Source organism: Rana temporaria, chromosome 9 (genome assembly GCF_905171775.1).
Source record: "Rana temporaria chromosome 9, aRanTem1.1, whole genome shotgun sequence".
Lineage (NCBI taxonomy): Eukaryota > Metazoa > Chordata > Amphibia > Anura > Ranidae > Rana > Rana temporaria.
In genome coordinates, this window is record NC_053497.1 from 37209720 (window position 1) to 37223192 (window position 13473).

General features: G+C 43.0%; 1 protein-coding gene across 1 annotated transcript in view; it reads right to left on the reverse strand.

The window, feature by feature from the left end:
- Window positions 1-2235: 2235 nt before the first annotated feature.
- The window catches only part of LOC120913318 (cytochrome P450 2F2-like), a 37880-nt gene continuing 26642 nt past the window's right edge, over window positions 2236-13473 (reverse strand). Inside the window, exons 8-9 of the mRNA XM_040323186.1 lie at window positions 5663-5804; window positions 2236-3006 (exon numbers count right to left, since the gene is read on the reverse strand). Coding sequence (XP_040179120.1) covers window positions 2825-3006; window positions 5663-5804 — 324 coding nt within the window. The 3' untranslated portion in view covers window positions 2236-2824. The remainder of the gene's footprint in view (window positions 3007-5662; window positions 5805-13473) is intronic.

Consider the following 13473-nt stretch of genomic DNA (forward strand, 5'->3'; position numbering starts at 1 on the left):
TTCTTGCAAAACGCTCTCAAACCAAGGTTTTACTGTAATTTAATTTCCTGTTTGATATCAGCATACCAGTTTAACCTCATTATTAGGGCACACCTCTGTTTTAGTGAAACATATGAACATTATAGGAGTTTTCTAATTGCAACCGTGACTAATTATTAATACCAGTGATTTTGAGATTAATCTAGTACGTACTTAGTCACATTCTAACATCTTTAACATTAATAAATACACCCAGCTGAATGTGACTAATTACTGCTGGCTATGTCATGACTTGGGTAAGAACCTTCATATCATATAAAATATATTTAAAAGTGAAGACCCACCATTTAATTGTGCACATAGTTATAGGTAGGACCTAAGTTAGGTACCTTCAATGGAAGTAACCACTTGTACACTTTGTATAATGCACAGTAACCTTTATATGAGTCCTTACAAATGCGCTGAACAAGCACCCCCTAAGGAGCCACAAGTAGAATGGGATCCTCCACCCTGCACAGCCAGGCACACCAAATTTTCACAGGCACTCAGAGTCAGAGAACAATCCGTGACTTTATTTTGTTTGTTTTATTGAGGGATATGAACTTGGATAGGGATTGGAAATTATGGGATGCCCATGTCAAACAAACTTCAGTGACAACTTCTCCTATATGCAACTCCTATTCTTCCTTTAGCACTCACTTTCTTTCAGAAACTCAGCTGTCACCTTGTTGCAATTTGGTAGCAAAGGCCCATTACAGACAGGAACTCGCAGCCCCCCTTGAAGATAAGGTGACACAGCTCACACTTTCTCAGCACTACCTCTCTGTGGTCACTGATGCCAGCACCACCTCTTCAGGCACTGCCAACTCACCTGGCTGCAGCTGCCCCCTTCACTAGCCCTCCTGGCTAACTTATCTACAGTCCTCTACACCAGTGGTCTTCTAACTCCGGCCCTGGGGCCAGATGTGGCCCTTTGCCTGCCTTTATCTGGCCCTTGGAGTACTATTCTTCTTACTGTGATGAGACTGCCCATTGGATGCCCAACTGACACCCAACAGCGGGACATAATTTCTCCCCCTGACACCAATAATAGGGCATTATTCCTCCCAATGATACCAACGATGGGACACTATTCCTTCCCCTAATTCCAAATATAGTAAAGTTTATGCACACTGATGCCTGGAAAATTTCCACTACTATGGCCACAGTCCGACCCCCCTAAAGTCTGAAGAACAATAAACTGGCCCTTTGTTTATAAAGTTTGGAGACCCTTGCTCTAGACTGAACACCCACCAGCACACTCGGCTGACTTCTCATGAGAAAACGTACATATTCGCCAGCACACCAAGGATTGTCAAACTACATCCAAAAAAGTTTTAATAGCAAAAAATCACATCACATAGGTGCAACGTTTCAGAGTCGCGCAGGACCCCTTCGTCAGGCCTGTGCGCGACTCCGAAATGTTGCACCTTTGTGATGTAATTTCATGTTATTAAAACTTTTTTAGGCATAGTTTGACGATCCCTGGTGTTCTGGCGAATATGTACATTTGCTTGATGTTTCCAGGTCCCAACTGGTATTCGTTGCAGCACCCACCATTTTTATGAGCCATTTCTACCAGGAACGTGTGCGATAGGAATATTGATCTGACTTCTCAGGAGTTCTCCTGGACATGCTGACCTGCTCCTGCTGTCCTCTGACTTGCTTCCATGCCTCCAGAAAGGGTTTCCTCCATGTATTGTGGGGGATCCTTCCAGCACCCTCCACCCAAGACTAGGGGGCATCCTGCAAGGGCCTCCAACAGCCTCCTTAGCACTCCATCCCCATCTTTCACCTGACACGTCTATTTATGAGGTGAGTCTGCCCCCTGCCAGCCCATTTGCTGAGGATTGGCCATGGTCCTCATAAATATGCACGACATCCCCTCCTTACTCCCATCCTCCAGTTCTGAACATTTTCTATAAAATTTCCATACCAGGGGGAAGTGTCAGAGAGAGCTTCCAGATGAGTCATCCATCCTCCCTGAGTCACTAAACCCTGACCCAAATTCAGCCCAACCCTGGCTCTCAGCCAAGCCAATTTGCCTGCTCTAACAACTAACCTATCTACACTAGCACCCTAGCTAGTGGGTGCTATACAAGTAAAACAGTCTTTGGCACAGAAATATAAATATATGCACAACAATGCAGAATTGTAGAATCCAGAGGATGGCTTCAACTAGAAGGGGTAACGTCAATGAGAATAAAATACCAAAGAGAGAGAGAAAATAACTATATGATTAAGTATACAGTATATACATTTTGTATGAATCATATAGCACATTTGAAATGATTATTTTAACCATAGGGGTGTCCACAAAGGAAACGTACACTAGCTCAGCAGGCAATACATCATATAGTCAAAATCCTCAGGAGGGCAAACATTGTATATTGGTCCTTAATAATCAGACAAGATTAGTAGCTTTATATTACTGTTATTTACATATTAAATGTGACACATTTCCCTGCCTTATCAAATTTGCCCTATGGTTATAACTAGGGCACACAGGTAAAATTACCATGGAAAAAGGTATTACATGGCGATCTGATGCAGGATTTTAGCTGGAAATTTAACACTTGAACAATGTAGTAATGCTTGTGAGTTCATAATGTATAGGTACTGATTGGGAGCTAATTGTAAAATATCAAATCAGTAAAGAGCAGAAAGAGAACTTTTGAAGAAAAATAAATGCTAAAACCACAGTTGCCTAGTGCCTATAATTTCTAAACAAAGAACAATTGAAAATAATTGTATTCGTTGTATTCTAATGTTCTAGCTAAAGACCTTCAAGTTACGCCTCGTATTTTCAACGAGGAACCAGACACATTTTGTAAGGCCGTGGTATATTTCCCAATCCACTGCTTTCTGGAGTGATATCAATGTCCTTTGGGTCCACTAGAGGCTTTGGAGTGAGGTTTTGGAGGATGGTGGTAAAGAAAATGAATAACTCCATTTGGGCCAGACCCTCTCCAAGGCAGATCCGCTTTCCTAGAGGAATGTTTAAAAACCATTGTGAAAAAAAGCTTAAAAAGTACACAATATACATTCTGCATAGCCAAAAACATGTTTCAATTTAAAACAAGACAGCAGATGGTAGCTTCATTGGTTCAGACTAGGGATGAGCCGAACACCCCCCCCCCCCCCCCCCCCCGGTTCGGTTTGCAGCAGAACATGTGAACAGGCGAACACCGTTAAAGTCTATGGGACATGAACATGAAAAATCAAATGTGCTAATTTTAAAGGGTAATATGCAAGTTGTTGTCATAAAAAGTGTTTGGGGACCTGGGTCCTGCCCCAGGGGACCTCTATCAATGCAAAAAAAAAAACATTTTAAAAACTGATGTTTTTTCGGGAGCAGTGATTTTAATAATGCTTAAAGTGAAACAATAAAAGCAAAATATTCCTTTAAATTTCATACCTGGGGGTGTCTATAGTATGCCTGTAAAGTAGCGCATGTTTCCCGTGTTTAGAACTGTCCCTGCACAAAATGACATTTCTAAAGGAAAAAGGGTCATTTAAAACTGATCGCGGCTATGATGAATTGTCGGGTTCCGGCAATACAGATAAAAGTAATTGAAAAAAAAAACATGGGTTTCCCCCTTAGTCCCTTACCAGGCCATTTGGGTCTGAAATACTATAGACACCCCCCAGGTACGAAAATTAAAGGAATATTTCACTTTTATTGTTTCACTTTAAGCATTATTAAAATCACTGCTCCCGAAAAAAATTCTATTTTTAAAAAGTTTTTTTTTTTGCATTGATACATGTCCCCTGGGGCAGGACCTGGGTCCCCAAACACTTTTTATGACAGTAACTTGCATATTAACCTTTAAAATTAGCACTTTTGATTTCTCCCATAGACTTTTAAAGGGTGTTCCGCGGCATTCAAATTTGCCGCCAACACCCTAAATTGTTCGCTGTTCTGTTCGACTCCAACAGATAGCCCATCCCTAGTACAGACTGTGACCAGCCCAAGTTTGGGTCAAACTCATGATAGACCCAAACCCAAAGCTTATTCTTTGTGAGTGAATTATTGAACTGGAATAAATGAAACAGAATGAAACAGATTTAAAATAAAATAAAGTCCATAACATAAATCAAAAGGTCCATAAATTGGTGCATGTGGAAAGCGCACAAATAAATTGGTGCAGTGAAGAGCAGAACGTTTAAAACTGGTGATAGTGATCCCTCCACCACAGGTATATTGGCCTCTCACCTCATATACTCAACCTGCAAACAGGTCACAAACCAGTAAAGCCCACACTCAGGATAGAGATCGCAATTCAGCTTTTGATGAACTCAGATAAACTCCACAACATATGTAAAAAGCAGAGGAAGACAATCTAGTGCTCTCCGTAAGGATTTTTAATGAATAAAAGGTAAGAAAACTGCTTACAATATACAGCACTCAAACTGAGTGCAGGCATACAGGTGTCTAATCATTTCAAACCAAAAAGATGGCCGCGGGTGACGTGGCCCCCTCTATCTACGCCCCCCACATCCTAATTAATGCTCTATGATGCACATGCCGCTACCCCTTTTGATGCATCCGGCCCCTTTAGGAAGCCAGGTGCATGAATTACAGCAGTAGGGGGGTTTATTTTGAAACCCCCGATTAGATCCAGAGGCTCTAATATGCTTCAAAATAAGGTGGGCTCGGGTCGCAGAGCATTGCGCCATGGGACCACCCAGGTGTTACAACGGCAAATAATTATTTGCTGTTGCAACACTGATCCTACTTCCGAATAAATTGGTAAGCGGGTCTGATACCCCTCACCCAATTGGCTGAAAGGACAGGTGATCCTATTGGATGCCTAGGAGGAGGAGACGCACGACGGAAGCAAGGACACAGGAGCCGTGCCCCGATCTCTGCCGATGCCCGATGTGTCCGCCGATGCCCCGACCCCTGCCACTGCCCGATGTGCCTGCCAATGCCTAAACCCCACCACCTAGATGGGGTAAGTGCCGGTAGACTGCCAGACAGCGAGGGGGGGGGGGCTCCCCCAAACAGAAAACCACCAGCTGCCACTGCTTTTAATACGGTCATAACTGCATATTCTTCCAAAAATTGAGTTTGTATGTTGCTGGTTGTTAACCAAGTTATTTATCCTGGTTTGTTCTGCTTCCATAAGCTGCATTAAAACCCAGCTTCCAAAGGTTCGTTGGGCTTTAAAGGGAGACTTAAAAATGATGCTGCACCCACACTGAAAGGGTTATCTGCTTTAGATGTAGAAGATTTACTTATCCGATCCTCTACTCCTCAGTGCTGCTAGAACAGTCTGCGCAACAGCTTCTCCATACTCCAGTTGTCTAAGTTCCAGACATCATCAAGACCAAAGCAGTGTCCATAGCCCTGGATTTGATGATGCATAGGGACAGTCTACCGCAGAGCATTTTACTCTCCCCTAGACCTACCCCTAGAGCAGTTAACACTTGCAGTGCTAACACAGCCCCACCACAAGAAAGAACTTTCATATTTCCCAGAGTTGGGCTTTAAGCTCCAACTTCCTCCTACTATGAGAAAGTAATGATATATTTTGGTAGAAACTAGACAAAATAAGGTCAATATTTTTTGCTACTGTATAGAACAATGGACATTTTCTGTTGTTTAATTTTAATTTGGCAATAAAAAGTCATTAGATACCTGCTGAAAATGCCATGAATGCCTCATTTTTCTTGAAGAGTCCATTTGTATCCAGGAAGTGTGTTGGGTCAAAAGAGTGTGGATTCTTAAACTTTGTAGAGTCATACTGGGATGTGCAAATCAAGGGCATGATGTTGAGACCCTGTAAATAAAACATATAATTTATTACCTTTATTAAGGTAAAAAAAAACTTTCAAAATTGCTCACCCAGCCTAGTCTTGATCCAGAGCTGTGTCTGTCTGCAGGAGCTCGTCTTCCCTCTATCCTTTCTCACAGGAGACACGGCAGCAGTGGGTGCCATTGGCTCCAGCAACTGTTAGTCAACTCTGCATGGAGGGAGAGGGGAGAAGGACTTGCTATGGGGGCACTCATGCGGGATCGAGCTCTCATGAGTGCCCCCATAGCCATTGGCTTGCTATGGGGGCACTCATGCGGGATCGAGCTCTCATGAGTGCCCCCATAGCCATTGGCTTGCTATGGGGGTGCTCCGAGAGGAGGAGCCAAGATTGCCAGCAGGCGAATTACGGGGCTGCTCTGTGAAAACCAATGCACAGAGCAGATAAGTATAACATGTTTGTTATTAAAAATAAAAAATAACCTTTACAGTCTTAAGGTTATTTTTTACTAAACCCACAACAGTAAAATCAGTCTGTATATACAGTAAAGCATGCTTGTTATACTCTCTGTGGAATCTAAGGAGTTAATCCTCCACATTGTGTAAAAAGGCTGTTTGAGCCTGTCGTCTCTGATCCTCCCCTTCTTCCACTGTCATCTATTCATCTGGCGCTAGGACACACTGCACATTCTCAGTTTGGTGTGTATTGCTAGAGAGGTTTTTTTTTTCTTGGAAAGGTGCATGTGATCTGCACAGGGCCAATCAGCACTGTCCAGACAGAGTCAGGGGTCATGCAGCCTCAAAGGGCAGTTAGATGAGAACGAAAACCTCTCCTACAAGCTTTAACCAGTGCTCAGCAGGACACTGACAGAATTCTCATAACTGCTATATACTGCTGATGAGAAAAGGAATTGAGCAATTTATATTTACTAAAATAATTGCATTTCCATGTTCTATGTACTGTGGGAGACCAGATATAGTGAATGTAAGGCTCCTGGGTTTAGTAAAACACTTTGGGCCAGATTCACGTATAGCGGCGTATCTTTTGGCCGGCGTAGCGCACTACGCCGACGTAACATAGTGAGGCAAGGCCAGTATTCACAAAGCACTTGCTCCCTAAGTTACGTCAGCGTAGCGAAAATGGGCCGCCGTAAGCCCGCCTAATTCAAATTAGGCAGGTTGTGGGCGTGCTACATGTAAAATAACCGTGACCCCATGTAAATGAATGGCCGTTGGTACGGCGCATGCTCAGAATCACGTCGCAAATACTCCCTACGATACGACGGCTCAATGCGTACGACGTGAACCTAACTTACGCCCAGCCCCATTCACGCACGACTTACGCAAACAACGTAAAATCTGACGGCAGTTCCGATGTCCATACCTTGCATGGGCTGCGCCACCTAGAGAGGTGTTTTATCTTTACGCCGGCGTATGTCTTACGTAAATGGCGTAGCTTACTGCGACGGGCGTACGTACGTTCGTGAATTGGCGTATCTTGCTCATTTACATTTTCGACGCGTAAATCAACGTAAACGCCCCTAGCGGCCAGCGTAAATATGCAGCCAAGATACGACGGCGTAGGAGACTTACGTCGGTCGTATCTTGGCAACAGTGAGGCGTATCTCATTTTAAGAATGCGCGCAAAGATAGGACGGCGCTCATTCGGACTTACGACGGCATATCCACTGATACGCCGTCGTAAGTCTCTCTGAATCTGGCCCATTGAGTAAGCACACCACATACCAGAATGCATTTACTATTGCATTGCATTTAGCTTACAAGCACTGTTATACAATAGCTAAAAATATCCAGGTATGCCACGTCACATCAAGCATAACACTGAAAATATATTTTCAACATTTTTATGCCACATACAATGATCGGAAATTCCGACAAGAAAACCGTGGATTTTTTTTCAGACGGAATGTTGTCTCAAACTTGTGTTGCATACACACGGTCACACAAAATTCAAGAACGCGGTGACGTACAACACTACAACGGGCCGAGAAAAATTAAGTTCAATGATTCCGAGCATGCGTCGAATTGATTCCGAGCATGCGTGTTTTTTGTGCGTCGGAATTGCATACAGAAGATCGGAATTTCCGACAAGAACTTTTCGTTTCGGAAAAATTGAGAACCAGCTCTCAAATTTTTGCCGTCGGAAATTCCGACAGAAAAAGTCAGATGGAGCCTACACACAGTCGGAATTTCAGACCAAAAGATCACATTGAACTTGAGATGATAGGAAAAAATAAATCATTTACAAAAATGTTGTTAAAAGATTTAAGTAATGGTATACAAGGAAGGGTGAAGGGAACAATGGCAATGTTGAAAAAGAACATGGTATGTGTTCTTGGTCTAGTGAGATGGAAGATTAGGTGTGGTGTGGTATATTTTAGTAGTTGACTGTCACATGGGTGACTCAGACTCTGTGGAAACGGAAAGAAGTTGTTGTACATACTAGGCAATCTTACTGTAAGGTCAGGTATTCATTAGCAATATATATTTATCAGATAGTAAAAAAAAAATTATGGAATCATGATGTTGATTCATTGGCCATCGCCAATGTCTTCCCCCCCAAATAACCTACTTTTTTTTAGATATCGATTGGTATTAACAATATAGAAAATACCATTGCTATATTATGTGTGATGTGAATTTTCGCTTTGTACCAATTGTATAATAGTTCTTATATGCTGAATACAACTTTATAGTAAAAATACACTTGGTATGTGGTGTGCTTACAAAAAAACGTAAAGGTGATCTAACACCTTACACCCTCCCCATTTCTAGACATGTGCATTCGTTTTTATCCAAATGTATTTTCGTCCAAATTTCTGGTATTTTCGTTATCTTTTTAACAAACGAAAACGAACGCGCAGAATCCGAAATCCGAAAGATCCGACATAAAAAATGTTTTGTTTTCGTTGCTACAACAGTTCACTATAGATAGGAGATTTGACATGACGCTGACAATAACAATCTGTGTCTATTGAATCTGCGGTCGAATGTGCCTAACCTATCTCTATTAGTCCAAGATTCTATTAGTCCGTCGAATCTGTCATTGAAGGCTTATGGTGTTTGTCGAAAGTTCTAAGAGATTCGACAAGCAGCTAAACTGTAAGTCCCTGTACACACGATCAGACATGTGCGATGAAAACGGTCCGTGGACCGTTTTCATCGGACATGTCTGCTGGGAGCTTTTGGTCTGATGTGTGTACACACCATCAGACCAAATTCCCCGCGGACAGAAAACGCGGTGACGTGGCGGCGACGTGGCGGCGACGATGACGCGGTGACGTGCGCAAACCAGGAAGTTTAATGCTTCCACGCATGCGTCGAATCACTTTGACGCATGCTTGGGATTTCGGTCCGATGGTTAGGTGTACTAACCATCGGACATGTCCGACGGACAGGTTTCCACCGTACAAGCTAAGAAACTTTTGTCCGCTGGAAACCTGTCCGCTAGGCCGGAAAACTGTCCGCTAGGCCCTACACACGGTCGGACATGTCCGCGGAAACTGGTCCGCGGACCAGTTTCAGCGGACATGTTCGGTCGTGTGTACAAGGCCTAAGACTCCGCAATCGTACATTTCCGGTCAAATGCTTGGCCCATAGGTTATAGAAGAATTCTAATATTGGTTGACTAGTAATAATAATTCATAAATATAATTATTACTCGTGTCATACAACATTAGAATTCTTCTATAGCTTGTAGGCGGAAACATTCAACCGGAAATGTACGATTGCGTCGTCGTACAGTTTAGCTGCTCCGTCGAATCTTCTTAGAACATTCGACAGGCACCATAAGCCTTCAATTGACAGATTCAACCTTAATTAATTCGGATTTTTGGACAAATGCATTTTTTAACGAAACAAAATAAATAAAAATGAATTTCGGGAGTAACTAAATAAATACATTTTTCGGATGAAAATGAAATTCCGAAACAAAATATTTCAGTGTGCACATGTCTACCCATTACTCCCTGGTCCCAGAAGTACTTACCTCCATTGATCCTGACTGAGCTGTCAGGGCTTTCACAGCCGGTCCAGGGATCTGAACTTTGCTCTTCTCTCTCTTCTCTGCGTAGTACTTCTTGGATGTACCAGATTGATTCTGATCTGGTCTGTCCCGGAAGCCCTGCACTGAAAAGAGGATCAGCTCAGGATCACCGGAGGAAAGTACAGCGAGGGCCAGGGGGTATGGGAAGGGTGCATGGTGTTAGTTCACCTTTAAATTTTTTATGCAAACGTGAACCAACCCTTTAAACTTTCTATCAAAAGTAGTGCAGATAATAGTGGTATGCGGACGTTTATTACAAATCCTTTGTGTTAAAGTCTAATTTTCCCATAACCTAACTTCCTAAGCTTCCCATGGTAATATGCCTAAATATACTGTACAATTTCCTATGCACACTCTAAATTGTTATTATTGAATGTTTAGTACCTACCTTTTCTTGTTATTTTTATAGCATTATATTACTTACTACTGAGTTACTGGTGTGTTTTTCTCTGTCCCTTGTTGGTCCCCATCTGTCCCTTTGTACTATTTTTCCTTTTGTTATGTATTTAGTGGAATATGAATTGCCAGCATTAAGTTCTCACTTTCTCTTAAGTTCCTGAACACCAATCTTCTTTTAGGATAAGTTATATGATACATACTATACCCTAACACCTAGTAGAATCAGATTTCTTCTTATATAATTATTATGAGGATCTTGTGAGCAAACCACAGTGGTGTCAAATTGAAAACTGGAATTAGTTTAGCACCTGTAAGGTTATTCAGTCTTGGGGCCGGATTCACACTAGTGCGGTGCGAATTTCAGCTCTGTTATCTTTTCAGAGAGATAAGAGAACTGTTCAGCAGATCATCTCCGTTTTAGCTGCGAATTTGGAGACCTGGGAGAGGGGAGGGGGATGGGGGAAGTGTATTGAGCTGAATGAGACAAATCCTGAAGAGAAATGAACACATGTGCGAATAGGGTGACCACATTTCCAAACTGCCATTCAGGGACACACACACTCTCTCACCTTCCCCAAAAAAAGATGAGGGTGGGGAATGTAGTCTCGGGGTTGATGGGGAATTTGGCGGCGGGTCATTTGTCAGGTGAATGTGCCACTTGCCACCAGATACAGTGCTGCTGTCACTCCCTCTGCATGAGCCACGTGCATTGAAGGAAAGGAGTGGAGTCACTATCTGGAGAGTGAAGATCACACCAGTCCATGCTGCTTGCCACTTGGTGCCGGAGAAGGAGGAGGTGCCGAGGTGGGTGGGGACAGCAGCCCTGCACTAGGCACAGGCCTCACTCCCGGTCTCACTGTCTGAGAGTAAATTGTCACTGGTTGCAAGACGCCAGGCAGTGCCGGCCCTAGCAACCAGTTTCAGAAATGTAGTTACTAGTTAGTAGGGGGTGGTTGTGTCATCTATTTCATTCCGGGACACTGTATTGTCCCGGAATGAAGGTGCCCGGGACCCGGGACAGACATGTCAATTGCGGGACAGTCCCGGGCAATCCGGGACACGTGGGCACCCTATGTGCGAATCAGATGCATGCCCATAGAAGATAATGGACCTGAATTTGCACCTGAGCCCCACCGCAATGCCTAGAAAACGCACACGTTTTTTCGGCAATGCGCAGTGCGAATGCATCGCACATATGTGAACAAGCCTCATTGAAATCAATGTATTTTATAATGTTATGCGAATTGGATGCGTTTTAAGCCGCAACCAATTCGCATAGGTGTGAACCAGGCCTTAGAGTTCTATACTGCTATTAAATGAAGCGCTTGCTTAGCAGTAGTCCCTTATAAATTTGCAGAATCAAACGCTACTTTTGTCATGGTGTGGCCAGCTAATGACTAGCTGATGGCCCCCAAATGGGAGCCATTTGGTTTCTGCCCCTTTGTGGTAAACAGTATTTGGAACGGACTCTATTCTCTGAATGTCAAATCATCAAGTGCTTTGCATTGTTAATAGTCAAGGCTAGGTCCACCTTTTTTCAGAATAAATTCACATATGTTTAAAAAAAAAGTGCTTTTGTTATTTTTTGCAACGAACCAGCAAAGCATTGCAACCATGATCAGTGGATGGCAGATGCAATGCCAGGCTCCAGAATACTCTTCCTCCAGCTCTATGTCTGTATGGGGCAATGGAATTTAAAGGGGTTGTAAAGGTACCATTTCCCCCCCTAAATAGCTTCCTTTACCTTAGTGCAGTCCTCCTTCACTTACCTCATCCTTCCATTTTGCTTTTAAATGTCCTTATTTCTTCTGAGAAATCCTCACTTCCTGTTCTTCTGTCTGTAACTCCACACAGTAATGCGAGGCTTTCTCCCTGGTGTGGAGTGTCATGCTCACCCCCTCCCTTGGACTACAGGAGAGTCAGGACACTCTCTACGTTGCAGATAGAAAAAGTAGCTGTGTGTTAGTGGGCGTCCTGACTCTCCTGTAGTTCAAGGGAGGGGGCGAGCACGACACTCCACACCAGGGAGAAAGCAAGACAGGTATATTTTCACCCACTTCTGGGCATAGACTCCCCCCCTCTGTCTTCTGGGAAACACACTGGTCCCAGGAGAGAGCGGGGACCAGTGAGAGTGCGCCACACTACTCGCGCATGCGCAGTAGGGAACGGGGCAGTGAAGCCGCAATGCTTAACTTTCTGGTTCCCTCACCGAGGATGGCGGCGGGGGCAGCCGAGAGATGAGCGATTGCTCGGCCTTGGCTGCCGACATCGTGGGCGCACTGGACAGGTAAGTATTTGTAGCTGCTGGCTTTTAAAAAAAAAAAAATTTGGGTGGACCTCCGCTTTAAGGCAGTTCTGAAGGGGGTCTAACCCGGTACTATGGTACACCTATTAAAGTGGCCGGTTAATGAATACTTTCCCTTTTAAAAGTTGTTTATCCAAAACCTTGCAGCTCACTGCTGACAGAGAGATTTATATAGTAATCTCACAAACCTGCCATATGCATTTAATGCATTTTAATTGAAACCATGTGAAAGGTTTTTATCTGACAGGTGGAAAAATCGCATTACAAGTGTTCATGACAGCGCAGGGTGTGCTTGTAAACAATATATGAAGTACAGACTGTTCTAATCCTTACAGGGAAGTTTGTATGCCAAAGGTTTCTCATGATTTGGCACGAGATGCAAACGTGAGTACTTTTAAGTTGTTAAAAGTTTGCACAGTAATGTCCCAATGTCAGTATGGGAAATATGTGCAAACAAATCACAATTATCCACTTCAGCCCCAGAAGGATTTTTCTCTTTCCTGACCAGGCATTTTTTTGCAATAAAGCACTGCGTCGCTTTAACTGACAATTGCGTAGTCGTGTGACACTGTACTCAAACAAAATGTACGTCCTTTTTTTCCCACAAATAGAGCTTTCTTTTGGTGGTGTTTGATCACCTCTGCGGTTTTAATTTTTTGCGCTATAAACAAAAAAAAGCGACAATTTTGAAAAATAACACAATATTTTGTACTTTTTGCTATAATAAATATCCCGATTAAAAAAAAAGCAAAAAAAACAAATTTCTTCATCAGTGTAGGCCGATACGTATTTTTCTACATATTTTTGGTAAAAAAAAAAAAACGCAATAAGTGTATATTGATCGGTTTGCGCAAAATTTATAGCGTCTACAAAATAGGGGATTGATTTATGGCATTTTTATATATTTTTTTACTAGTAATGGCGGC